This window comes from Hypanus sabinus, chromosome 6 (assembly GCF_030144855.1).
Source record: "Hypanus sabinus isolate sHypSab1 chromosome 6, sHypSab1.hap1, whole genome shotgun sequence".
NCBI classification, from domain to species: domain Eukaryota; kingdom Metazoa; phylum Chordata; class Chondrichthyes; order Myliobatiformes; family Dasyatidae; genus Hypanus; species Hypanus sabinus.
In genome coordinates this window covers 6736591-6763530 of record NC_082711.1, presented here as the reverse complement: position 1 = coordinate 6763530, position 26940 = coordinate 6736591, and the positions used below count along the sequence as shown (strand labels likewise).

The following is a 26940-nucleotide window of genomic DNA, read 5'->3' as shown; positions in this document are numbered from 1 at the left end:
GAGGAAGTTTTAGCTTTACACACAGCAGGCTGCCCCGGATGGCACCCGAGCAGAATACTGTACAGCTGTGGCGACCCACTTTCTGCGCAGGCGAACCGGCTCACAAATAGCCAGCGCACGGGGGAAGACTTTGGTAATGCACCTTCGAAGTCATTTCCGCCCGGAGAGGGCGGGCAGTAGGGATTAAATGCCAGCGCCGCGAAGTTTGAATAAACTAGTCTCGAAACGACTTACTGACTGCGTGTCGTTATTTCAGCGCTCTGTGTGTTGCACATCGCTACACAACGTTCATTTATTCATTGTGGGCCGTGTCCTATAACTTGGACAATCGTGGTCTTTCCATGAACGTGATTGTTTTTGGCAAATTTTTCTACTGAAGTGGTTTGCTATTGCCTTCTTCTGGGCAGTGTCTTTACAAGATGGGCGACTCCAGTCATTATCAATACTCTTCAGAGATTGTCTATCTGGCATCAGTGGTCACGTAACCAGGACTTGTGATCTGCACCGGCTGCTCATACGACCGTCCACCAGCTACTCCCAAGGCTTCCCGTGACCCTGACCGGGGGCTAAGCCAGGGCTACCCCTTGTCCAAGGGTGACCTGTAAGCTGGCAGAGGGGAGGAGCACCTGACACCTCCTTTGGTGGAGACATATCTCCACCCCATCACTCAGACAGTGGGGGCTGTTTTGTGTGGGCAGTTGAGCGACATGGATCCTGTTGTAGACAGAATAAATTTGCCATTGAATTGAATCGACTTTATTTCTTACATCCTTCACATGCATGAGGAGTAAAAATCTTTATGTTATGTCTCAGTCTAAATGTGCAATGTGTATAGTACAGACACTGTGTTCCTGCGTTGCTCTGTGTATACACAGCAGTACGACACTGTACGGGCCCTTCAGCCCTCGTTATCATGCCGACCCCTTAACCTGCTCCAAGATTATTCTAGCGCTTCTCTCCCACATTGCCCAGCTACAAGCCTGCCTGTCTGCCTCTTGTTGCCCCTCCCCCCTCCCCCCACCCCTGGCTACATCCGCATCAGTGTGGAGAGGTGCCGGGGGTCTCTTCAATCATTAAGGGGTTTGCATAAGGTATCAAATACCACACCCGATTTCCTCATCCTCTGACTCCATACCACATTCAGTGGTTAAGTCCCCTTCAGGTCTCTCCACTGATTATTCTTCTGTTCTCCTATTTTGCTGCAGTCCTCCTACTAGGTGTAGGGTCCATGTCAGGCTCTGGGTCAATCTCTTCTACTTTCAATCAGATACCTCTGCTAGCTTATGAGCCTTTTGCAATCCCCTCCTCATTTTAGACACATACTTGAGATCGGTCCTCCATGGCAAGTCTTTCCCACTAGTCCCAAAACAGTCTTCAGGCGATCTTGTTTCGTGCCCAAACATCAAACAGTGGACCAAAAGCCCAAAGTGCTGACTCCACTTGTTCCTCTTGCTGATATCCAGGTTTCCGAGCATGTCTAGCAATGTCCGGTTGAACCTCTCGGGCTGGGGATCACCCTGTGGGTGATGAGGTGAAGTTCTCGACTTCTTGACTCGGAGCATGCTCAGTAACTGGTGTATGAGCCTGCTCTCGAAATCCCGTCCCTGATCACTGTGTATCCGTCTGGGGAGACCGTAACGAACAAAATACTGTGGCTGCCCTCTGATCCTTTGTAGGGAAGGCTTAAGCATATCTGGTGTAGCGATCAGTAATTCCCAAGACATTTGCCATGTTGTGGAATCAAGCTCTGTGGTAGGAAATCCATATACACCAGATCAAGTGGCCCCACACTCTGCAAGTGGGACAAAGGAGCGGGCCTCGTAGGCAGCCTCTTCCTCCGTATGCAGTACTCTTCGACCTCCGGCTTCATTCAGGGCCAGTAGAACCGATCTGGTATTTCAGGCCGAAATCATAGGCAGACAACGCTGCCAACCACTGATGGCCTGTGGCACCTAATTTCGCCGAGGTCAAGATATAAGTTAGGAGATTATTGTCCGTCCTCACCTCAAATTTGGTACCTTAGAGATAGTCACTTAGCTTATTCACCACAGCCCACTTCAATGACAGAAACTCCCAACTTGTGCATGGGATAGTTTCACTAGGAGGGAGACAGACAAAAGCAACAGGCCATGATCCTGATACAGAACACCCCTCGAGCCCCCTCTGCTGGCATCTGTAAGTGCATACGGCCACTGGGATCTGCAAAGCCAGCACTGGCGCTTTCGTCAGCAGCTCCTTCAGTGACTAAAGAGGCCTCTTCACATTTCACATCCCATCTTGCTTCAAAAGGCTCTGAAGGGCTAAGATAAATTTTACCATCTCTTTTCGTCCTCCTCTCTTTTGACCCCAAGGGAGGTAACTGCACAGAAGCTGATTCAAAGGGTGACTCACTTTGGAGTAGTGCTTCATGAATCTCCAACAGTACCCACAGAATCCAAGGAACGAGCACAGGGCACTCACAGCCTTGGGATTTGTGTTCGCTGCTTCTGTCTTTGACAGATCCTTCGCTAGTCCATCCCATGAGACTATGTGCCCAACATAGTGCACAGATGTCTTGTAGAAGTGGCATTTGTCCAGTGACAGTTTTAACCATTCAGCTTTCAGGCTGCCTGACACCTTCAGTAGCCTCGCCTCATGCTCCTCCAGGGCGCACACCTCAAACAAGTTCATATCCCCAACAGTTTTCTCCATGACACATTGGAAAGTTGCCGGTGCTCCTGATATGCCCTGGGGCATTCTATCAAATTGAAGGAATCCAAGGGGCTTATGAATTCTGTCTTCTCCTTGTCAGCCTCACTTATGGGTATCTGATAACACCCTTTCCTTAGGTCCAGCAGACCGAACCACTTTGCACCACTCAAGCCAACCAACACGTCCTCGATTCTTGTGACCACATACTGGTTGGGCACTGTGTGTCGGTTCAGAGCCCAATAGTCAACACATCTTCATACCTCCCATTGTTTCTTTCTCAACACCTCAGTGGGGGATGTGTCGAGGGGCTCCCAGACTCACTGATAGTCCCAGCTCCCTTCAGCTTCTGCAGATGCTGCTGAATATCTTCCATCTGTGCTGGTGCTAATCACCGAGACCTTTCTCTGAGACTCGGATGGTGTGGCGAGTACTCTTGGAACAACCCACGTCAAACTGGTCTGTAGAAAGGACATCTTTGAACTTTAACATCTGCTCTGTCAATCTCCTTTTCCAACCCCTGGGTACCGGGAAGTCACCAAAGTTGAAGACTTGGCTGTCAACTTCCCGTTCTGGGAGATGATCATCCTCCTGCTTTTCTCACAGGAACATTTCAAGGGTGAAGGATGGGAAAAACTTCGGAAAGTGAACTGATGGTTACTTAAAAAGAAGAGGAAGTTGGGAAACCTCAGCAAGATCCAGTCAGGGAATGGCCTGGCCTCTGGGGGGGGGGGGGGGGAAGACACATTCCAATCAATGTATCAAGAAAAGCACTAAATTGCAAAACCCCATTCTTGACGGCTTAGTGGAGCCTAGCTCCAGTGTATCCATGTGGATCGAGGGTATTTATGCTGGAGCCATACTTTGCACTAGACGTTGGAGTCACTGGAAGAAGTTCCAGGTTTGTGCCCATCATCTGCACTTCCTCAGGGTGAATGGACAAGGTTTTCAGACAGCTTGCTGCAATTCTCTCCTGGCAGGCTCCCACTAGCCTCCTCACAATCAAAGTATTTGTCCCCACAAGAATTAAAGTTCCACCCTTCTCGACCGGGTCCAGACAGACCAACAATAATGTATCAAGGACCTCAACTCCTCTTATATCTGCCCCCAGAATTTCCACATCATACGGGTAGTCATCAGTACTCAGGCCCCAGAGCTCTGGGGCACTGTGGTGTCAAATACCAGTTGTAGAAGACACAAAGTACACTGCAGATGCTGTGGTCAAATCAAGACGTACAAACAAGCTGGATGAACTCAGCAGGTTGGGCAGCATCCGTTGAAGTGAGATCTGAACAAGATGAAGACAGAAATCTCATTTCAACGGATTTGTACCAGTTGTAGAAGGATCTGAACAGCGGAGTAACCTGTGCAAAGTATGGCTCCAGCATAAATACCCTCGATCCACATGGATACACTGGAGCTAGGCTCCACAAAGCCGTCAAGAATGGGGTTTTGCAATTTAGTGTTTTTCTTGATACATTGATTAGAATGTGTCTTCCTCCCCCAGAGGCCAGGCCATTCCCTGACTGGATCTCGCTGAGGTTTCCCAACTTCCTCTTCTTTTTAAGTAACCATCAGTTCACTTTCCGAAGTTTTTCCCATCCTTCACCCTTGAAATGTTCCTCCTCACCCCAGTTGTAACAGACAATACTGGTCGCTCCTCTTTTGAAGGGACCTCGTTCAATAACAGCCTTCTGTCCCGTCAGGCTCCCTATCGGCTTTGTCATGCTTGGTGACAGCACCAGCCGATATCAACCGAGATACCTCGGCTTTCGATTGAACGCCTGCAAATCCCACTCCTCCGTTGTGTTTTGATCCTCTTCATCCTCCTCATGGTGTAGTCCTGACGAAGGGTCTCGGCCCGAAACGTTCCACCAGCATTTTGTGTGTGTTGGTGTTTTCCTCCTCTCTTACTTCTCTGATCAGCTCAACAAACGAGGGAGGGGGCACGTCTGACGGGACATTTGGAGGCTGAAAGCAATCGTGTCACGTGACTGCGCCCTTCACTACTTGGTCCATCCTTAATTGACTCATATCAGCCTGTGGATGGCCCCTTTACGGCACAAGCAAAGCAGTTACCTATCTAGCTGAAAAATGCAGGCAGCAAGTTTTTCTTCTTTCTCCTCAAACGTGTTCCTAAACCCCACCATAAACTCCATTGGGCTTCCTGTCATGCCAAAAATGCTTTCTAACACTTGCATGTAGACAGCAGAAGTAGCAAAGGGATTGTCTGCAAGGACTTCACTAACGCAGCAGCCGGACCTTTTCAACTCTTTAGCATTCGCTGTCTTTTCACATTATCAGAGCACAGCCGCTCAACCAACATCTGAGAGGTCTGCTCTGCCCTTGTCTCGTATTCCTCCTCCCCCTTGAGAACATCCTCAGCCTACGATAACCGATTCTCCGCCGGTGCACTGTGCCATTAATCCGCCCGGCTCCTAATTGCCGACACCAACTCAGAATTTCCACCCCTTCCTGAAGGACTCATCAGACAACTCCTTCCCCTCGCTCCGTAGAAACGAGAGCAACTTGTCTTTAAAGTCAGTTGCGGGAAACTCCGCTTCCAACTCGGCACCCTCGCCTACACTTCCCTCTTCTCTGAAAGCATGGACCGCCCATGGCCCCACGCCCCTCTCCCGGGTCCCAGTAGTGACAGGCAGATCCACATCCATCATGTCATCACTGGTCTGAACTAAAACGATATCTTTGCCCTCTGTTTGGTCAAACTGGCCGTTCCACAATCACTACTTTCCCTAATACTTTAGCGGTACGTAAAACCTTTATCAGCAATTCATCTGGGCTGCAAATATCCACCCCACTCAGAACACAGGACTTAGTTGCAGGCAATCTCATTGAAACTTACCGAATATTGAAAGGCCTAGATAGAGTGGACATGGAGAGGTTGTTTCCTATAGTGGGGGTGTCTAGGACCAGAGGCACAGTCTCAGAACAGAGCATCTCCATTTAGAACAGGGATGAAAAGGAATTTCTTTACCTAGATAGTGGTGAATCTGTGGAATTCATTACCACAGTCGTCTCTGGAGGCCAAGTCATTGGGTATATTTAAAGTGGGGGGGGGGATAGATTTTTGATTAGTCTGGGCATCAGAGATTACGGGGAGAAGGCAGGAGAATGGGTTTGAGATGGACAATAAATCAGCCGTGATGGAATGGCGAGGAGCAGACTCAATGGGCTTGTTCTTGTGTATTACGGTCAAAGGGTTCTAGCCTCTTGCCTGTGTGTTACAGATGCAGTGGGTCACCCTCACCTGTGTCTCTCTTTGCCTGCTCAGGTGGTGTCTTCATTCCCCTACCGCGGGAGAGGCCGAGGGGTCCCTGCACTCAGGCTACTGCAAGTACTGGCGCCAATCATTCACCCCCAGCTGGTGGAGGTCTGGAACCAGCAGGTGCCCCCCCTTGTCCAGCACCTGGAAGGTACGAGAATCTGCGGCGGGAGAGGGCTCCAGGAGTCAGAGTCGGAGGGCTCTTATGGGCCCTTTGGCCCATCTATTTTCTGTTGAACTGTAATTCTGCCATCCCATTGACCCACACCTGGACCATAGCCCATCCATGCACCTATATAACTTCTCTTAACCATTGCAATGGAACCCAGATCCTCCAGTTCCACCCTCGGAGTCAGGACAGCGACTCCCAGCCTTTTTTATGCCATGGATCCCGACCACTAACCGAAAGGCCTGTGGACGCCCGTTCTGGGAAGCCCTTCTGAGGAATCTGGGCACTGTTCAACATCCCGGTGGAGTGGCAGTCCAGGGGTGAATACCCACTCGTCAGAGACACGATGCACGTCTAGAGGGCATGTCTGGCTTCCGGGGGCCTTTACCCTGCCCCACCAGCTCCCGCAGTGTCCACCCTCAAACAGCAGGGAAACCTGCCCAGCTCACCCATCCTGGCCAAGATCCCGATCGGCATTCACCCATGTCCCTCTGAATCTTCCCTCTCCAAGCATACTATAAGTGTTGTTGACGTACCTGCCCCACCCAGTTCCCCTGGTCCCACGTTCCCACCACCCTTCAGCCCTCAGGTTTTAACAGGTAAAGGTGAGCTTCATTTGTCACACATACAGAAAAACAAACACACAGCGAAATGCTTTGTTTGCGTCAACAACCAACAGTCTGAGGGTTTGCTGGGGGCCATGCTCCCAGCGCCCACGTAGCATGCCCGCGACTCACTCACCCTCACTTTGTCTTTGGACTGTGGGAGGAAACCGACGGGGTCACGGGAAAACGTACAAACTCCGGTGGGAATTGAAACCCGGTTGATTCTGGCACTGTGAAGTGTTATGCTAACCACTGTGCTGTCCCTCTCACCTTAAGCCTCCAGCCTCCACTTTTGGATTTGTCTTCTCTGTGCATTCACTATTCCTTTCCCCCTCAATTTTATATCCCTCTATAAGCTCGTCACTCATTCTTCTACATTCTGAGGAAGGAGCCATAGAAAAGTACAGCACATAAACAGGCCCCTTGACCCATCTAGTCCATGCTAAACCATTTAAACTACTTACTCCTATCGGCCTGCCGGACCGGGACCATATTCCCCATCCATGTGCCAATCCAAACTTCTCTTCAACATTGACGTTGAGCTCGCACGGACCACTTGTGCTGGCAGCTCATTCCACACTCTCACGATTCTCTGAATGAAGAAGTTTCTCCATCTTTCACCCCTTAACCCATGACCTCTGTTTGTAGTCCCACCCAACCTCAGTGGAAAGAGCCTGCTTGCATTTACCCTATCTATACCCCTCATAATTCTGTACACCTCTATCAAATCTCCTGTCAGTCTTCAACATTCCAAGGAATCAAATCTGAACCTATTCAATTTTCCTCTCTAGCTCAGGTCCTCCAGACCCGACAACATACTTGTAAATTTTCTCTGTATTCGTTCTTTTTCAATATTTTTATTAACTTTCACTTAGAAGAATACAGAGTACATGAGTATATATATATTATGAATCAAAAAGAAGACAGTGTCAACCTGAAATTATTAACCTGCTCAGTTGGGGAAAAACACCAGAGACAGGGAATTACCTCTGAAATGGTTTTTATTCAGAGAGGAGTTCACAGCCCCAAGCACTTCAGGCGTAAGGTAGCCAACTCCCAATTTGTTGGTTTACAAAGGTCACACTTATACCCAAAAGCAGGGTACTACATTCGCAAATATGGTTACCGATTCAAATTCATCAATTGATTGGCTATTGCATAGCTAAGCACGCAAAATACTCGGAATAAGCATAGACACAAGCGTAATACTTGGAATAGGTATGGAAGCAAGCAAAACACTCGAAATAGGTATATAGCTCAAAATACTTTGCGGAACACATTGTCTTGTGGTCGCAAGGTTCCTCTTTCTGGTGGCCACATGCTGTCTGGCACCTTATTTTAGCTACCTCTTCCCTGTTCTCCTACACTTCCCCAATGACGTATCCTCTCCCTGGTCCTGTCAACATATTTTGCTACACTTACCCCTCGCCCACCCCTTCTACACGTACCCCTCGCCCACCCCCTCTACACGTACCCCTCGCCCACCCCCCTCTACACTTACCCCTCGCCCACCCCCTCTACACGTACCCCTCGCCCACCCCCTCTACACGTACCCCTCGCCCACCCCCTCTACACGTACCCCTCGCCCACCCCCTCTACACGTACCCCTCGCCCACCCCCTCTACACGTACCCCTCGCCCACCCCCCTCTACACTTACCCCTCGCCCACCCCCTCTACACTTACCCCTCGCCCACCCCTTCTACACGTACCCCTCGCCCACCCCCTCTACACGTACCCCTCGCCCACCCCCTCTACACGTACCCCTCGCCCACCCCCTCTACACGTACCCCTCGCCCACCCCTTCTACACGTACCCCTCGCCCACCCCCTCTACACGTACCCCTCGCCCACCCCCTCTACACGTACCCCTCGCCCACCCCTTCTACACGTACCCCTCGCCCACCCCCTCTACACGTACCCCTCGCCCACCCCTTCTACACGTACCCCTCGCCCACCCCCTCTACACGTACCCCTCGCCCACCCCCTCTACACGTACCCCTCGCCCACCCCCTCTACACGTACCCCTCGCCCACCCCCTCTACACGTACCCCTCGCCCACCCCCTCTACACGTACCCCTCGCCCACCCCCTCTACACGTACCCCTCGCCCACCCCCTCTACACGTACCCCTCGCCCACCCCCTCTACACGTACCCCTCGCCCACCCCCTCTACACGTACCCCTCGCCCACCCCCTCTACACTTACCCCTCGCCCACCCCCTCTACACTTACCCCTCGCCCACCCCCTCTACACGTACCCCTCGCCCACCCCCTCTACACGTACCCCTCGCCCACCCCCTCTACACGTACCCCTCGCCCACCCCCTCTACACGTACCCCTCGCCCACCCCCTCTACACGTACCCCTCGCCCACCCCCTCTACACGTACCCCTCGCCCACCCCCTCTACACGTACCCCTCGCCCACCCCCTCTACACGTACCCCTCGCCCACCCCCTCTACACGTACCCCTCGCCCACCCCTCTACACGTACCCCTCGCCCACCCCCTCTACACGTACCCCTCGCCCACCCCCTCTACACGTACCCCTCGCCCACCCCCTCTACACGTACCCCTCGCCCACCCCCTCTACACGTACCCCTCGCCCACCCCCTCTACACGTACCCCTCGCCCACCCCCTCTACACGTACCCCTCGCCCACCCCCTCTACACGTACCCCTCGCCCACCCCCTCTACACGTACCCCTCGCCCACCCCCTCTACACGTACCCCTCGCCCACCCCCTCTACACGTACCCCTCGCCCACCCCCTCTACACGTACCCCTCGCCCACCCCCTCTACACGTACCCCTCGCCCACCCCCTCTACACGTACCCCTCGCCCACCCCCTCTACACGTACCCCTCGCCCACCCCCTCTACACGTACCCCTCGCCCACCCCCTCTACACGTACCCCTCGCCCACCCCCTCTACACGTACCCCTCGCCCACCCCCTCTACACGTACCCCTCGCCCACCCCCTCTACACGTACCCCTCGCCCACCCCCTCTACACGTACCCCTCGCCCACCCCCTCTACACGTACCCCTCGCCCACCCCCTCTACACGTACCCCTCGCCCACCCCCTCTACACGTACCCCTCGCCCACCCCCTCTACACGTACCCCTCGCCCACCCCCTCTACACGTACCCCTCGCCCACCCCCTCTACACGTACCCCTCGCCCACCCCCTCTACACGTACCCCTCGCCCACCCCCTCTACACGTACCCCTCGCCCACCCCCTCTACACGTACCCCTCGCCCACCCCCTCTACACGTACCCCTCGCCCACCCCCTCTACACGTACCCCTCGCCCACCCCCTCTACACGTACCCCTCGCCCACCCCCTCTACACGTACCCCTCGCCCACCCCCTCTACACGTACCCCTCGCCCACCCCCTCTACACGTACCCCTCGCCCACCCCCTCTACACGTACCCCTCGCCCACCCCCTCTACACGTACCCCTCGCCCACCCCCTCTACACGTACCCCTCGCCCACCCCCTCTACACGTACCCCTCGCCCACCCCCTCTACACGTACCCCTCGCCCACCCCCTCTACACGTACCCCTCGCCCACCCCCTCTACACGTACCCCTCGCCCACCCCCTCTACACGTACCCCTCGCCCACCCCCTCTACACGTACCCCTCGCCCACCCCCTCTACACGTACCCCTCGCCCACCCCCTCTACACGTACCCCTCGCCCACCCCCTCTACACGTACCCCTCGCCCACCCCCTCTACACGTACCCCTCGCCCACCCCCTCTACACGTACCCCTCGCCCACCCCCTCTACACGTACCCCTCGCCCACCCCCTCTACACGTACCCCTCGCCCACCCCCTCTACACGTACCCCTCGCCCACCCCCTCTACACGTACCCCTCGCCCACCCCCTCTACACGTACCCCTCGCCCACCCCCTCTACACGTACCCCTCGCCCACCCCCTCTACACGTACCCCTCGCCCACCCCCTCTACACGTACCCCTCGCCCACCCCCTCTACACGTACCCCTCGCCCACCCCCTCTACACGTACCCCTCGCCCACCCCCTCTACACGTACCCCTCGCCCACCCCCTCTACACGTACCCCTCGCCCACCCCCTCTACACGTACCCCTCGCCCACCCCCTCTACACGTACCCCTCGCCCACCCCCTCTACACGTACCCCTCGCCCACCCCCTCTACACGTACCCCTCGCCCACCCCCTCTACACGTACCCCTCGCCCACCCCCTCTACACGTACCCCTCGCCCACCCCCTCTACACGTACCCCTCGCCCACCCCCTCTACACGTACCCCTCGCCCACCCCCTCTACACGTACCCCTCGCCCACCCCCTCTACACGTACCCCTCGCCCACCCCCTCTACACGTACCCCTCGCCCACCCCCTCTACACGTACCCCTCGCCCACCCCCTCTACACGTACCCCTCGCCCACCCCCTCTACACGTACCCCTCGCCCACCCCCTCTACACGTACCCCTCGCCCACCCCCTCTACACGTACCCCTCGCCCACCCCCTCTACACGTACCCCTCGCCCACCCCCTCTACACGTACCCCTCGCCCACCCCCTCTACACGTACCCCTCGCCCACCCCCTCTACACGTACCCCTCGCCCACCCCCTCTACACGTACCCCTCGCCCACCCCCTCTACACGTACCCCTCGCCCACCCCCTCTACACGTACCCCTCGCCCACCCCCTCTACACGTACCCCTCGCCCACCCCCTCTACACGTACCCCTCGCCCACCCCCTCTACACGTACCCCTCGCCCACCCCCTCTACACGTACCCCTCGCCCACCCCCTCTACACGTACCCCTCGCCCACCCCCTCTACACGTACCCCTCGCCCACCCCCTCTACACGTACCCCTCGCCCACCCCCTCTACACGTACCCCTCGCCCACCCCCTCTACACGTACCCCTCGCCCACCCCCTCTACACGTACCCCTCGCCCACCCCCTCTACACGTACCCCTCGCCCACCCCCTCTACACGTACCCCTCGCCCACCCCCTCTACACGTACCCCTCGCCCACCCCCTCTACACGTACCCCTCGCCCACCCCCTCTACACGTACCCCTCGCCCACCCCCTCTACACGTACCCCTCGCCCACCCCCTCTACACGTACCCCTCGCCCACCCCCTCTACACGTACCCCTCGCCCACCCCCTCTACACGTACCCCTCGCCCACCCCCTCTACACGTACCCCTCGCCCACCCCCTCTACACGTACCCCTCGCCCACCCCCTCTACACGTACCCCTCGCCCACCCCCTCTACACGTACCCCTCGCCCACCCCCTCTACACGTACCCCTCGCCCACCCCCTCTACACGTACCCCTCGCCCACCCCCTCTACACGTACCCCTCGCCCACCCCCTCTACACGTACCCCTCGCCCACCCCCTCTACACGTACCCCTCGCCCACCCCCTCTACACGTACCCCTCGCCCACCCCCTCTACACGTACCCCTCGCCCACCCCCTCTACACGTACCCCTCGCCCACCCCCTCTACACGTACCCCTCGCCCACCCCCTCTACACGTACCCCTCGCCCACCCCCTCTACACGTACCCCTCGCCCACCCCCTCTACACGTACCCCTCGCCCACCCCCTCTACACGTACCCCTCGCCCACCCCCTCTACACGTACCCCTCGCCCACCCCCTCTACACGTACCCCTCGCCCACCCCCTCTACACGTACCCCTCGCCCACCCCCTCTACACGTACCCCTCGCCCACCCCCTCTACACGTACCCCTCGCCCACCCCCTCTACACGTACCCCTCGCCCACCCCCTCTACACGTACCCCTCGCCCACCCCCTCTACACGTACCCCTCGCCCACCCCCTCTACACGTACCCCTCGCCCACCCCCTCTACACGTACCCCTCGCCCACCCCCTCTACACGTACCCCTCGCCCACCCCCTCTACACGTACCCCTCGCCCACCCCCTCTACACGTACCCCTCGCCCACCCCCTCTACACGTACCCCTCGCCCACCCCCTCTACACGTACCCCTCGCCCACCCCCTCTACACGTACCCCTCGCCCACCCCCTCTACACGTACCCCTCGCCCACCCCCTCTACACGTACCCCTCGCCCACCCCCTCTACACGTACCCCTCGCCCACCCCCTCTACACGTACCCCTCGCCCACCCCCTCTACACGTACCCCTCGCCCACCCCCTCTACACGTACCCCTCGCCCACCCCCTCTACACGTACCCCTCGCCCACCCCCTCTACACGTACCCCTCGCCCACCCCCTCTACACGTACCCCTCGCCCACCCCCTCTACACGTACCCCTCGCCCACCCCCTCTACACGTACCCCTCGCCCACCCCCTCTACACGTACCCCTCGCCCACCCCCTCTACACGTACCCCTCGCCCACCCCCTCTACACGTACCCCTCGCCCACCCCCTCTACACGTACCCCTCGCCCACCCCCTCTACACGTACCCCTCGCCCACCCCCTCTACACGTACCCCTCGCCCACCCCCTCTACACGTACCCCTCGCCCACCCCCTCTACACGTACCCCTCGCCCACCCCCTCTACACGTACCCCTCGCCCACCCCCTCTACACGTACCCCTCGCCCACCCCCTCTACACGTACCCCTCGCCCACCCCCTCTACACGTACCCCTCGCCCACCCCCTCTACACGTACCCCTCGCCCACCCCCTCTACACGTACCCCTCGCCCACCCCCTCTACACGTACCCCTCGCCCACCCCCTCTACACGTACCCCTCGCCCACCCCCTCTACACGTACCCCTCGCCCACCCCCTCTACACGTACCCCTCGCCCACCCCCTCTACACGTACCCCTCGCCCACCCCCTCTACACGTACCCCTCGCCCACCCCCTCTACACGTACCCCTCGCCCACCCCCTCTACACGTACCCCTCGCCCACCCCCTCTACACGTACCCCTCGCCCACCCCCTCTACACGTACCCCTCGCCCACCCCCTCTACACGTACCCCTCGCCCACCCCCTCTACACGTACCCCTCGCCCACCCCCTCTACACGTACCCCTCGCCCACCCCCTCTACACGTACCCCTCGCCCACCCCCTCTACACGTACCCCTCGCCCACCCCCTCTACACGTACCCCTCGCCCACCCCCTCTACACGTACCCCTCGCCCACCCCCTCTACACGTACCCCTCGCCCACCCCCTCTACACGTACCCCTCGCCCACCCCCTCTACACGTACCCCTCGCCCACCCCCTCTACACGTACCCCTCGCCCACCCCCTCTACACGTACCCCTCGCCCACCCCCTCTACACGTACCCCTCGCCCACCCCCTCTACACGTACCCCTCGCCCACCCCCTCTACACGTACCCCTCGCCCACCCCCTCTACACGTACCCCTCGCCCACCCCCTCTACACGTACCCCTCGCCCACCCCCTCTACACGTACCCCTCGCCCACCCCCTCTACACGTACCCCTCGCCCACCCCCTCTACACGTACCCCTTGCCCTCTTCACATTCTCAACAGAATAGTACTGAATACATTATATTTAAATCACATTTGCAATCTCAGTACCCTGTATTCATAATCAAACCCGTACATTAATTAAATTGTAATTTGAATTGTAATAATTTTATTATAAAAAAAGAATCTAAGCCCACTACCAGGATCAAAGCTGTTTGGTAAAGAAAGAAAGATGGAAAAAAATCCTTATCACATCGGGATTTATGTTATTAGCCAACATCTGTACTTTAACACCAAATCAAAGGTTTTGAAAGTAGTTCAGAAACGGTCCCTGCAATGTTTGAAAGTGTTGGTTAGAATCATGTATTCTTTCAACCTTGTTTATATCTTTCCTGCAGGTAGGTGACCAAACTGCAAAGAGATCCACCTCTCCCTATAACTCAGTCCCACAGAATCCTTGTCAGCTTTTCTCTCTTTCCAGTTAAATGATTTTTTGTTTTTAAATCTGGGTGACTGAAACACTACCTGATATTCCAAGTGCGGTCTTGAACACAAAGAATTCTGCGGTTGCTGGAAATCTACAGCAACAGTGGAGGAACTCATCAGGTCAGGCAGCATCTATGGAGGGGAATGAACAGTCAATGTTTGGGCTGAAGCCCTTCGTCAGATCCTGATGAATGATCTCGGCCCGAAACGCTGAATATTTACTTTTTTCCATAGACGCTGCCTGGCCTGCTGAGTTCTTCCAGCAGCTTATCATTGTTGCTCGCCAAAGTATCGTACCGGCACAGCCATCACTTACTCGTGTACACATTTCACCAGAAAATGTGGGTCTTGGGTCAGCCTCTACAATCACTAATGGACCCAGAAACAGACAATCACTGAGGAAAACATCATACTTGGCTTGAGTCATCACACTGCAACAATAACATCCCAACTCCTATACCAGCAGTTCACCACCCTCTGCATGAAGACAGTTCGACCATTGCTGTTATAACTGACCAGCTCTGTACCCTCTGTTAAGACTCTCCCACTATGCCCGACAACTTGTTCAGTACTGAATCGAAACCAGACTCGCAGGGAGTGCCCGTGAGGGATCCGTGTAGCCCACTCCTCTCCCAAAGACGCAGGGCTGAAGTGGTCTCATTGAAACTTGAAAAATTCCCTTAAGGGGTTTGGAGTGAGGGATTGTCGCATTGCGGTTAGCATAAGGCTTCAGAGCACCAGCAACCTGGGTTCAGTTCCCGTCACTGCCTGTAAAGAGTATGTACATTCTCCCTGTGACCATGTGGGTTTCCTCCGGGTGCTCTAGTTACCTCCCACAATACAAAGACGGATGGGTTATCAGGCTAATTGGTCACACGGTGTAATTGGGTTGGTGTGGGCTTGTGGGCTGGGAATGCCTGTTACTGAGATGTGTCTCTAAATAGAAATAAAGCAAACACTGAATCAGAGTCTAGAACATGGGCAGTGGTGTTGGAATTGGGGTAGGGCCATTTCGGGTTGAAGGCCTTGGGAATATTTACCTTGGAGGGCTCAGCCAGTCAGAGAGTGGCAGATTAAGGGATCATTGGGGATTAGAGGATGGAGTGACAGACAGAGGGAAGCGAGGGAGATTGGGATGGGGGGACGATAGTGCTGAGGTGGACAGAGGTGGTGATGAGTAGCGGGTTGGACGTCTGTTTGTCTTTATCCCATTGGTGTGATCTTTCTGCTCCTGGTCTGTGAACCCTGTCCCTTTCTTCCCACAGAGAATTCAGAGGAATCCTTGCCCCAGCGACAATGGGAGGACAAATTGCTGCTGGTGAGTTGGACTGGACCCTGTGCGGCCTGAGCCCATTCCTTCCCCACCCCCCATGCAGGGTCTTCTACCCTCCCTCCCTCTCACTCAGCCCAATCCGTATTTCTCCAGCCCCTTCTGCCCCTCGTCCTCCTCCATGGATCTCCTTTGCTCTTGACCCTCCCGTTTCCCACACCTCTCACCCTCCCCCCCACTTACCCTTCCGCGAGCACTCACCATCCACCATCTCTCTTCTCAGCCCCCTCTCCCCCATGTGAACCCGTCTCCCATCTCACCCAGATCTGTAGACATTGCCCTCTCCTGCACCCATCTCCATGACCCGTCTCCCATGTCACCCAGCTCTGTAGGCCTTATCCTCCCCTGCACCCATCTCCATGACCCGTCTCCCATCTCACCCAGATCTGTAGACATTGCCCTCTACTGCACCCATCTCCATGACCCGTCTCCCATCTCACCCAGATCTGTAGACATTGCCCTCTACTGCACCCATCTCCATGACCCTCCCATCTCACCCAAATCTGTAGACATTGCCCTCTCCTGCACCCATCTCCATGACCCGTCTCCCATCTCACCCAAATCTGTAGACATTGCCCTCTCCTGCACCCATCACCATGTCCCGTCTCCCATCTCACCCAGATCTGTAGACATTGCCCTCTCCTGCACCCATCTCCATGACCCGTCTCCCATCTCACCCAGCTCTGTAGGCCTTGCCCTCTCCTGCACCCATCTCCATGACCCGTCTCCCATCTCACCCAACTCTGTAGGCCTTGCCCTCTCCTGCACCCATCTCCATGTCCCGTCTCCCATCTCAACCAGATCTGTAGGCCTTATCCTCCCCTGCACCCATCTCCAGGATCCGTCTCCCATCTCACCCAGATCTGTAGACATTGCCCTCTCCTGCATCCATCTCCATGACCCGTCTCCCATGTCACCCAGCTCTGTAGGCCTTATCCTCCCCTGCACCCATCTCCATGTCCCGTCTCCCATCTCACCCAGCTCTGTAGACATTGCCCTCTCCTGCACCCATCTCCATGTCCCGTCTCCCATCTCACCCAGCTCTGTAGACATTGCCCTCTCCTGCACCCATCTCCATGACCCGTCTCCCATCTCACCCAGCTCTGTAGACATTGCCCTCTCCTGCATCCATCCCCATGACCCGTCTCCCATCTCACCCAGCTCTGTAGGCCTTGCCCTCTCCTGCACCCATCTCCATGACCCGTCTCCCATGTCACCCAGCTGTGTAGGCCTTGCCCTCTCCTGCACCCATCTCCAGGATCCGTCTCCCATCTCACCCAGATCTGTATTCGTTGCCCTCTCCTGCACCCATCTCCATGTCCCGTCTCCCATCTCACCCAGCTCTGCAGGCCTTATCCTCCCCTGCACCCATCTCCATGACCCGTCTCCCATCTCACCCAGATCTGTAGACGTTGCCCTCCCCTGCACCCATCTCCATGTCCCGTTTCCCATCTCACCCAGATCTGTAGACATTGCCCTCTCCTGCACCCATCCCCATGACCCGTCTCCCATCTCAACCAGATCTGTAGGCCTTATCCTCCCCTGCACCCATCTCCAGGATCCGTCTCCCATCTCACCCAGCTCTGTAGACATTGCCCTCTCCTGCATCCATCCCCATGACCCGTCTCCCATCTCACCCAGCTCTGTAGGCCTTGCCCTCTCCTGCACCCATCTCCATGTCCCGTCTCCCATCTCACCCAGCTCTGTAGACATTGCCCTCTCCTGCACCCATCTCCATGACCCGTCTCCCATCTCACCCAGCTCTGTAGACATTGCCCTCTCCTGCATCCATCCCCATGACCCGTCTCCCATCTCACCCAGCTCTGTAGGCCTTGCCCTCTCCTGCACCCATCTCCATGACCCGTCTCCCATGTCACCCAGCTGTGTAGGCCTTGCCCTCTCCTGCACCCATCTCCAGGATCCGTCTCCCATCTCACCCAGATCTGTAGACGTTGCCCTCTCCTGCACCCATCTCCATGTCCCGTCTCCCATCTCACCCAGCTCTGCAGGCCTTATCCTCCCCTGCACCCATCTCCATGACCCGTCTCCCATCTCACCCAGATCTGTAGACGTTGCCCTCCCCTGCACCCATCTCCATGTCCCGTTTCCCATCTCACCCAGCTCTGTAGACGTTGCCCTCTCCTGCACCCATTTCCATGACCCGTCTCCCATCTCACCCTGCTCTGTAGACGTTGCCCTCTCCTGTACCCATCTCCATGTCCCGTCTCCCATCTCACCCAGATCTGTAGACATTGCCCTCTCCTGCACCCATCCCCATGACCCGTCTCCCATCTCAACCAGATCTGTAGGCCTTATCCTCCCCTGCACCCATCTCCAGGATCCGTCTCCCATCTCACCCAGATCTGTAGACATTGCCCTCTCCTGCACCCATCCCCATGACCCGTCTCCCATCTCACCCAGATCTGTAGACATTGCCCTCTCCTGCACCCATCTCCATGACCCGTCTCCCATCTCACCCAGCTCTGTAGACATTGCCCTCTCCTGCACCCATCCCCATGACCCGTCTCCCCTCTCACCCAGCTCTGTAGGCCTTGCCCTCTCCTGCACCCATCTCCATGACCCGTCTCCCATGTCACCCAGCTGTGTAGGCCTTGCCCTCTCCTGCACCCATCTCCAGGATCCGTCTCCCATCTCACCCAGCTCTGTAGACATTGCCCTCTCCTGCACCCATCCCCATGACCCGTCTCCCCTCTCACCCAGCTCTGTAGACATTGCCCTCTCCTGCACCCATCTCTGGTGATCCCCTCCCATCTTGCCCCCTCGCTGTACCAGGGTTCCTCACTCTCCTTACTGCCTTTCCGTCTGGGGTCCCTGATCTCCCTCATGCTGCTCTCTCTCCGGCCCACGCTTGCCTCTTTGCCCCCACAGCTGCTGTCCAGGAGCTTGGAGGCAGTGACTCCTGGCGATGAGGCCTGGTGCTGTCAGCTGAGTGAGGAGATGAGCCGACATCTTCACCAGTACAACAGCTTCCCCCAGGAGAAGGTGAGTGGGAAGCCCTGACATTGGGGTAGGGTGGGGTACTTAACATAGAACATTACAGGCCCTTCAGCCCACAATGTTGATCGTTCTAACCCTTCCCTCCCACACCACCCTCCAGTTTTCTATCATCCATGTGATGTCCCCAATGTATCTGCCTCTGCCACCACCCTGAGATGGCATTCCACACACCCAGCGTGGAAAATAATCTGCACCCAGCTTGGCAAAATAAACTACTGTGTTTAAAAAAAAAGGTACTTCTTCCCCCCCCCCCCCCCCCCCATATTTTCCTCCAATCACCTTAAAATGATGCTCTCTCGTGTTAGCCCTGGGAAAAAATCTCCATCTGGCCACAGATCAGTGATGGGGTGAGTGACGACATCTCCTTGGGTTCAGGAGCCTGATGGTCGAGGAATAATAACTGTTCCTAAAGCTGGTGGCAAGAATCCTGAGGCTCCTGTACCTTCTTCCTGATGGCAGCAGCGAGAAGAGAGCGTGGCCTGGGTGGTGGGGGTCCCTGATGATGGGTGCTGCTTTCCTGCGACAGCGCTCTGTGTAGACATGCTCAGTGATGGGGAGGACTTTACCCGTGATGGACTGGGCTGTATCACTACTTTTGGTAGGATTTTCCATTCAAGGGCATTGGTTTTTCCATACCAGCCCGTTATCCGTCCAGTCAGTTTACACATCTATTAAAGTTTGTCAAAGTTTTAGATGTTAACGGAAAAGAAAGCTGTGCTTTCTTTGTAATGGCATTTGTGTGCTGGGCCCAAGACAGGTCCTCTGAAATGGTAATGCCGAGGAATTTAAACTTGCTGACCCTCTCCCCCTCTGATCCTCCAATGAGGATTGGCTGGTGGACCTCTGGTTTCATTTTCTTGAAGTCGATAATCAGCCCCTTGGTCTTGCTGATATTGAGTGAGAGTTTGTTGTTGTGGCACGACTCAGGCGGATTTTCAGTCTCCCTCCTCACCATCTTTGATTCGGCTAATGGCAGTGGTGTCGTCAGCAAACGGGAATATGGCATTGGAGCTGTGCTTGGCCACACAGTCAAAGTGTAAAGTGAGTAGAACAGGGCCTTGCGGTGCAGATTGTGGAGGAGATGTTGCTGGCAATCTGTTCTGACTGGGGTCTGCAGGTGAGGAGACTGCACAAGGAGGTATTGAGCCAAGGTCTTGCTGTTTAATTCCATAAGACATTAGAGCAGGTTTAGGCCATTTAGCCCATCGAGTCTGCTCTGCTATTTCATCATGGCTGATTTATCATTGGGGTATTTAAAGTGAAGGTTGATAGATTCTCGATTAGTCAGAACATCAAAGGTTACGAAGAGAAGCCAGGAGAATGGGGTTGAGAGGGATAATAGATCAGCCGTGATGGAATGGTGGAGCAGACTCAATAGGCTTAGTGGACTAATCCTGTTCCTGTTTTATGATCTAAAACTGCTCACAATACTCCAAATACATCCTGACCAATGCTTTGTAAAGCCTGAGCATTATCTGAAACACAGTGCCCGCCCGAGGGGCTGCTGGAATCAGATACAATGCCTACATTGAAGAAGACAGACACAAATAGGAAAGCAGAGGAGGATATGGTAGTAATGTGTGTAAAAGGGCCTGTTTCTGTACTGTTCCGGCTCTGATCCCTGTTGGGTGGGAATAATTGACGTCCCTGTGCAGGAGGAACTGCTGTATGAGACGTTATGTTACACATTGAATAAGAAATACAGTGGGTTCCGGTTATTTGGGGCACATCGGGACCAGTACATTTTGGCCCAATCGAGCAGCTGCCCCAGTTATCCAAAGTTTCTTGGAAAAAATTAAAAGGTATAAAAAAGACAAACTACCATTTAAGAGTAGCAAATTGTGTATTTAAATGAAGTGCAGAATGAATTAGACACTACCAATACTTCACAGTACTACGGAACTGTGTGTTAGTTCCTAATAGTTACTGACGGAGGAATTCATCCAGTGTGTAGGCTGCTGCGTTCTTTAGATTGAACAAAATCAGCACAGGCACCCGGTGAAGATAGTGGACTGCCTTCATACGGTGCTTTTGACAGTTGCACCCTCCAAGTCTTCAATTCCATTGTACCAGTCAAGGTGATGCTCGATATCTTCAAATTCTTTGCACTTCCTGGCTTGCTGAAGTAGTAAAATTGTTCCATTTTCACTCCTGGCCAATCCTGGCATCTCCAAGCCTGAATGCTTGAAACCGCAGAGAGCAAAACAGTTCTGAATTGTCTTGCTGCTTATTTCTTGCCAACTATCAATGACAAAAATCACTGCTGTTTGAACACACACACACACAACAGGTGCTGTTTTTAAACTGTTCGCACTGAGCACCCTGCAGTGTCTCAGCCACGCAAGTGCACGTGACTGACGCTAGTTAGAAACTGCTCAGCGACAGTCCCCTGTCCCAATTAAGTGGCAGAGTGTCCCAAATAAAGGAAGGGAATCCCAGCAATTTTCTGGATTAGTTTTTTGTTCTTGAAGAGTTGTCCCAAGCGAGCCGCTGCCCTAATGTACCAATGGCCCAAGCCACTGTATAAATTAATTTTGCATGAATATTTTGTGTATGAACTTTACTGTTGTTTATAGTATATTGTATTTTACCGCTGCCACAACCTGATAGTGATTCTGAGTGCCTGAGCTTATTGATGTTGTCCCCTCACCCTCCCATGCCCAGGGGTTCCTGTACAAATGTGCCGGCGTGGTTCTGCGGCAAAGTGCCAACACCGATCTGGTGAGGAGGCAGCTGATGGAGTTACTGCAGAGTGTGCGGCACGCCGAGGTGTTGGAGCGGGAGGTGAGAGAGGGGAGAAGAGTCCTGTGACCGGGAGTGCTGAGGGAGGGAGCGCGGCAGGACATGTGCAGAGGGGGCGGGGGAGCCGAGAAAAGGGCAGTGGGGAACAAGGGGGCGTTGAGGGGGTGCGGTGGGGAGGCAGAGGGAGCTCCCGGGAGGGATAACGAAGAGAGAGGGAGCTCACTTGCGGGGGGACAGTGAGGGAGCTCTGTGTCGCAGAGGAGGGAGCACCCTGCCTTGTGAAGGAATAGTGAGGGAACGCCCTGCCTCAATAAGGGCAGTGAGGGAGCTCTGTGATGCAGAGGAGGGATCACAATGCCTTGGGGAGGGGCAGTGAGGGAGCTCTGCTGCAGAGGAGTGGTGAGGAGGGAGCACCCAGCCTTGGGAAGGGGCAGTGAGCGAGTTCTGTGCCATGGGAGGGCCAGTGAGGAAAGAGACTGAATTTCCCAGCCGATCTTATTGAGAACTCCTGAGTGATGTTTTCCCAGTCTGCGGGCTCCCAGATGTCCGCATTGACTCCTCACCGGACTAACACGCTTGACCTGTACCACACAGGGCATGGCTGTCTGCGTGGGCTTCTGTGCCACCACACACCTGGACGATACCCTCTCCAAACTGGAGGACTTTGGCAAGTCTGACATCTTCAAGAAATCTGCCAGTCTCTTCAACATCCTCAAGGTAGGAGAAGGCAGAAAAGCTTGAAAGCACTTAACCCTGAGCTGAAGGATAGCTTCTACCCCATTGTTACGGCATTTTTGAACTGTCTTAAAGATGAATTCTTGTCTGTTATTTATTTACCTGCACTGCACTCTCTCTGTAACCGTAACACTTTATTCTGCATTCTGTTTTCCTTTTATACTACCTCAATGTACTTATAAGGCCACAAAGCCATAAAATGTAAGAGCATAATTAGGCCATTTGGCCCATCGAGTCTGCTCTGCCATTTCAACATGGCTGATCCATTTTCGCTGTCAGCCCCAATCTTCTGTTTCTTCCCATATCCCTTCAAGCCCTGACCAATCACGAACCTGTAAACCTCTGCGTTAAGTATACATAAAGACGTGGCCTCCACGGCTGCCTGTGGCAACGGATTTCACAGATTCACCACTCTCTGGCTAAATAAGTTCCTCCTCATCTCCATTCTAAAAGGATGCCCCTCTATTCTGAGGCTGTGGCCCCTGGTCTGAAACTTCCGCTCCGTAGGAAACATCCACTCTGTCGAGGTCTTTCAACATTCAATAAGGTCGCCCCTCCTTCTTCTGAATCCAATGAGCACAGGCCCAGAGCCATTCATTCCTGGAATCATTTCTGTGAACCTCCTTTGAACCCTCTCCAATATCAGCACATCCTTCCTTAGATACGGAGCCCAAAACTCCTCTCTAATACTCCAACTGAGGCCTCACCACTGCCTTATTAAGTTTCAACATTAGACCTTGCTTTTATATTCTAGTCCTCTTGAAATGAAAGCCAACATTGCATTTGCCTTCCTCACCAGGCTCAACCTGCAAATGAGCCTTTAGAGCATCCAAGTCCCTTTGAGTTTTGAATTTTCTCCCCGTTTAGAAAACAGTTTATGCATTTACTTCTTCTACCAAAGTGCATGACTTCATGACACAGTATTCCATCTGCCACTTCGTTCCTATTCTCCTGATGTGTTTTAAGTCCTTCTGCAATCCCTTTACCTCTTCAAAATTACCTGCCCCTCCACCTATCTTCATATTGCCTGCAAATGTTGCAACAAAGCCATCAATTCCATCATCCAAATCATTGATGTATAAGGTCAAAAGAATCGGTCCCAACACAGACCCCTGTAGAACACCCCTAGTCACCAGCAGCCAGGCAGAAAAGGCTCCCTTTTTTCCTGCTCTTTGCCTACTGCCTATCAACCGCTGCTTTATCCCTGTAATAGCGCGGTGTGGTGAACTATGTGCCTGTCGGGACACGCCCCTGCTGACTGCTCCTGTGGCTCCTCCCACAGGTCCCTGTATAAAGGAGATCTGCGGCCTGACGCTCGGCCTCAGTCTCCAAGACCTTGTATGATAGACACTCACTCCTGGTTCCTTCTTCCAGTCAATAAAAGCCGATATCTCGCCTTACGTCTCAGTGTGAGTTATTGATGGTGCATCACACGGGCTCTTGTTGAACAGGCTCATTTGTGGCACCTGGATTAAGGCCTTCTGAAAATCCAAGTGCACAACATCCACTGATTCTCCTTTGTCTATCCTGCTTGTTATTTCCTCAAAGAATTCCAACAGATTTGTCAGGCAAGATTTTTCCTTGAGGAAACCATGCTGACTACGGCCTATTTTATCATGTGCCCCAAATCTACATCCTTTCCTTTCTTCTGCCTCTCTCCCTTTCTGGAGTGACATTAGCGATTTCCTGTGGAACCATTCCAGAATCTAGTGACCCTTGAAAGATTATTACTAATGCCTCCACAAATTCCATACATTGCTGCTCTGCTGTCATCCCTTCCAATGTTTTTTTTTAATCAATTCTGGTCAACTCCTCTCTCATGCCCCTGTAATTCCCTTTACTCCACTGTAATAATGACACATATAACCATATAACAATTACAGCACGGAAACAGGCCATCTTGGCCCTTCTAGTCTATGCCGAACGCTTACTCTCACCTAGTCCCACTGGCCCGCACTCAGCCCATAACCTTCCATTCCTCTCCTGTCCATATACCTATCCAATTTTTTTTAAATGACAAAATCGAACCTGCCTCTGCCACTTCTACTGGAAGTTTATTCCACACAGCTACCACTCTCTGAGTAAAGAAGTTCCCCCTTGTGTTACCCCTAAACTTTTGCCCCCTAACTCTCAACTCAGGTCCTCTTGTTTGAATCTCCCCTACTCTCAATGGAAAAAGCCTGTCCTTGTCAACTCTGTCTATCCCCCTCATAATTTTCAAGTCCCCCCTCAACCTTCTACACTCCAAAGAATAAAGACCTAACTTGTTCAACCTTTCCCTTTAACTTAGGTGCTGAAACCCAGGTAACATTCTAGTAAATCTTCTCTGTACTCTCTCTATTTTGTTGACATCTTTTCTATAATTCGGTGACCAGATCTGTACATAATACTCCAAATTCGGCCTTACCGATCTCTCGTACAATTTTAACATTACATCCCAACTCCTATTCTCAATACTCTGATTTATAAAGGCCAGCATACCAAAAGATTTCTTCACCACCCTATCCACATGAGATTCCACCTTAAGGGAACTATGCACCATTATTCCTCGATCACTCTGTTCTACTGCATTCCTCAATGCCCTACCATTTACCATGTATGTCCTATTTTGATCAGTCCTACCAAAATGTAGCACCTCACACTTATCAGCATTAAACTCCATCTGCCATCGTTCAGCCCACTCTTCTAACTGGCCTAAATCTCTCTGCAAGCTTTGAAAACCTACTTCATTATCCACAACGCCACCTATCTTAGTATCATCTGCATACTTACTAATCCAATTTACCACCTCATCATCCAGATCATTAATGTATATGACAGACAAAATTGGACCCAGTACAGATCTCTGAGGCACACCACTAGTCACCGGCCTCCAACCTGACAAACAGTTATCCACCACTACTCTCTGGCATCTCCCATCCAGCCATTGTTGAATCCATTTTACTACTTCAATATTAATACCTAAGGATTGAACCTTCCTAACTAACCTTCCATGCGGAACCTTGTCAAAGGCCTTACTGAAGTCCACATAGACAACATCCACTGCTTTACCCTCGTCAACTTTCCTCGTAAGCTCTTCAAAAAATTCAATAAGATTTGTCAAAAATGAACTTCCACGCACATCTGACTTTAGCTTCTCCCTCTCAAATTAGAGGGGGAGCTCTATCATATTATGATCTCTCCTCAGGGTTCTTTTACCTTAAGCTCTTTAATCAAATCTGGTTAATTACACAACACCCAATCCAGAAGAGCTGATCCCCTAGTGGGCTCAACCATGAGCTGCTCTGAAAAGCCATCTCATAGGTATTCTACAAATTCTGTCTCTTGGATCCAGTACCAACTTGATTTTCCCAATCTACCTCTATATTTAAATCTCCCATGATTATCGTAACATTGCTTGTTTTACAACACGCACAAAATGCTGGTGGAACACTGCAGGCCAGGCAGCATCTATAGGGAGAAACACTGTCGACATTTCGGGCCGAGACCCTTCGTCAGGACAAAGGGCCTGTATATAACTCCCATTAGAGTATTTTTACCCTTGCTGTTTCTGAACTCTACCCACAAGGATTCTACATCTCCCAATCCTATGTCACCTCTTCTGAAGGATTTGATTTAATCTTTTACCAACAGAGCCTCCCAACCCCTTCTACCTACCTGCCTGTCGTTTCAGTACAATATGCATCTCAGGATGTTAAACTCCCAACTATGATCTTCTTTCAGCCGCAGCTCAGTGACGTTCACATCATACCTGCCAACCTCTAACTGCACTACAAGATCATCTACTTTGTTCTGTATACTGCATGCGTTCAAATATAATGCTTTAGTCCCTTTTCGATGTTGTCCCCCGTTAGACTGCAACTCATCCCACTGACTGCCATTTTGCCCTGTCCTTCCTCACAGTTTCAGAACATGCTGCCTCTGCTTGTATACCAACAGCTCTGTCACTCCCATTCCCCTCCCCCTGCCAACTAGTTTAACCCCTCCCCGACAGCTCCAGCAAACCTGCCCACAAGGATATTGGCCCCTTTGGGTTCAGGTGTAACCTGTCCCTTTTGTACCGGTGCAACCTTCCCCAGAAGAGATCCCTGCTCCCTGCCCCAGTTCCTCACCTATCAAATCAACCTGTTCTTGCCCTCACTGGCACGTGGCACAGATGGCAATCCAGAGATTACTGCCCTGGAGCTCCTGTTTCTCAGCTTTCTACCTCGCTCCCTAAATTCTCTCTTCAGGACCTCCCCCTTTTCCTGCCCATATCATTGGTATCAATATGTACCAAGTCTTCTGGCTGCTCACCCTCCCCCCTTTAGAATGTCATGGGCCCGATCCGAGATGCCCCTGGGAGGCAACACACCATCCAGGCGTCTGGAATGATCTTCCTGGTTGGCACGCAAACAGAGCTTGGTACGTGTGACAATAATAAACCGATATCTCTGACAATGTGGTAACCCCAGACAATTGCCCT

At 53.8% G+C, this 26940-nt stretch overlaps 1 protein-coding gene across 4 annotated transcripts in view; it reads left to right on the top strand.

Moving 5' to 3' along the window:
- The window catches only part of mroh1 (maestro heat-like repeat family member 1), a 170424-nt gene that overhangs the window by 85863 nt on the left and 57621 nt on the right, over window positions 1-26940 (top strand). For all 4 annotated transcript variants that reach the window (XR_009512556.1, XM_059971605.1, XM_059971608.1 and 1 more), the window contains exons 17-21: window positions 5981-6122; window positions 15916-15968; window positions 18870-18983; window positions 21663-21782; window positions 22335-22457. Coding sequence is in view for 3 of the 4 variants with exons in the window: in XM_059971605.1 (XP_059827588.1) it covers window positions 5981-6122; window positions 15916-15968; window positions 18870-18983; window positions 21663-21782; window positions 22335-22457 (552 nt within the window). In the remaining variant the exon portion in view is untranslated. The remainder of the gene's footprint in view (window positions 1-5980; window positions 6123-15915; window positions 15969-18869; window positions 18984-21662; window positions 21783-22334; window positions 22458-26940) is intronic.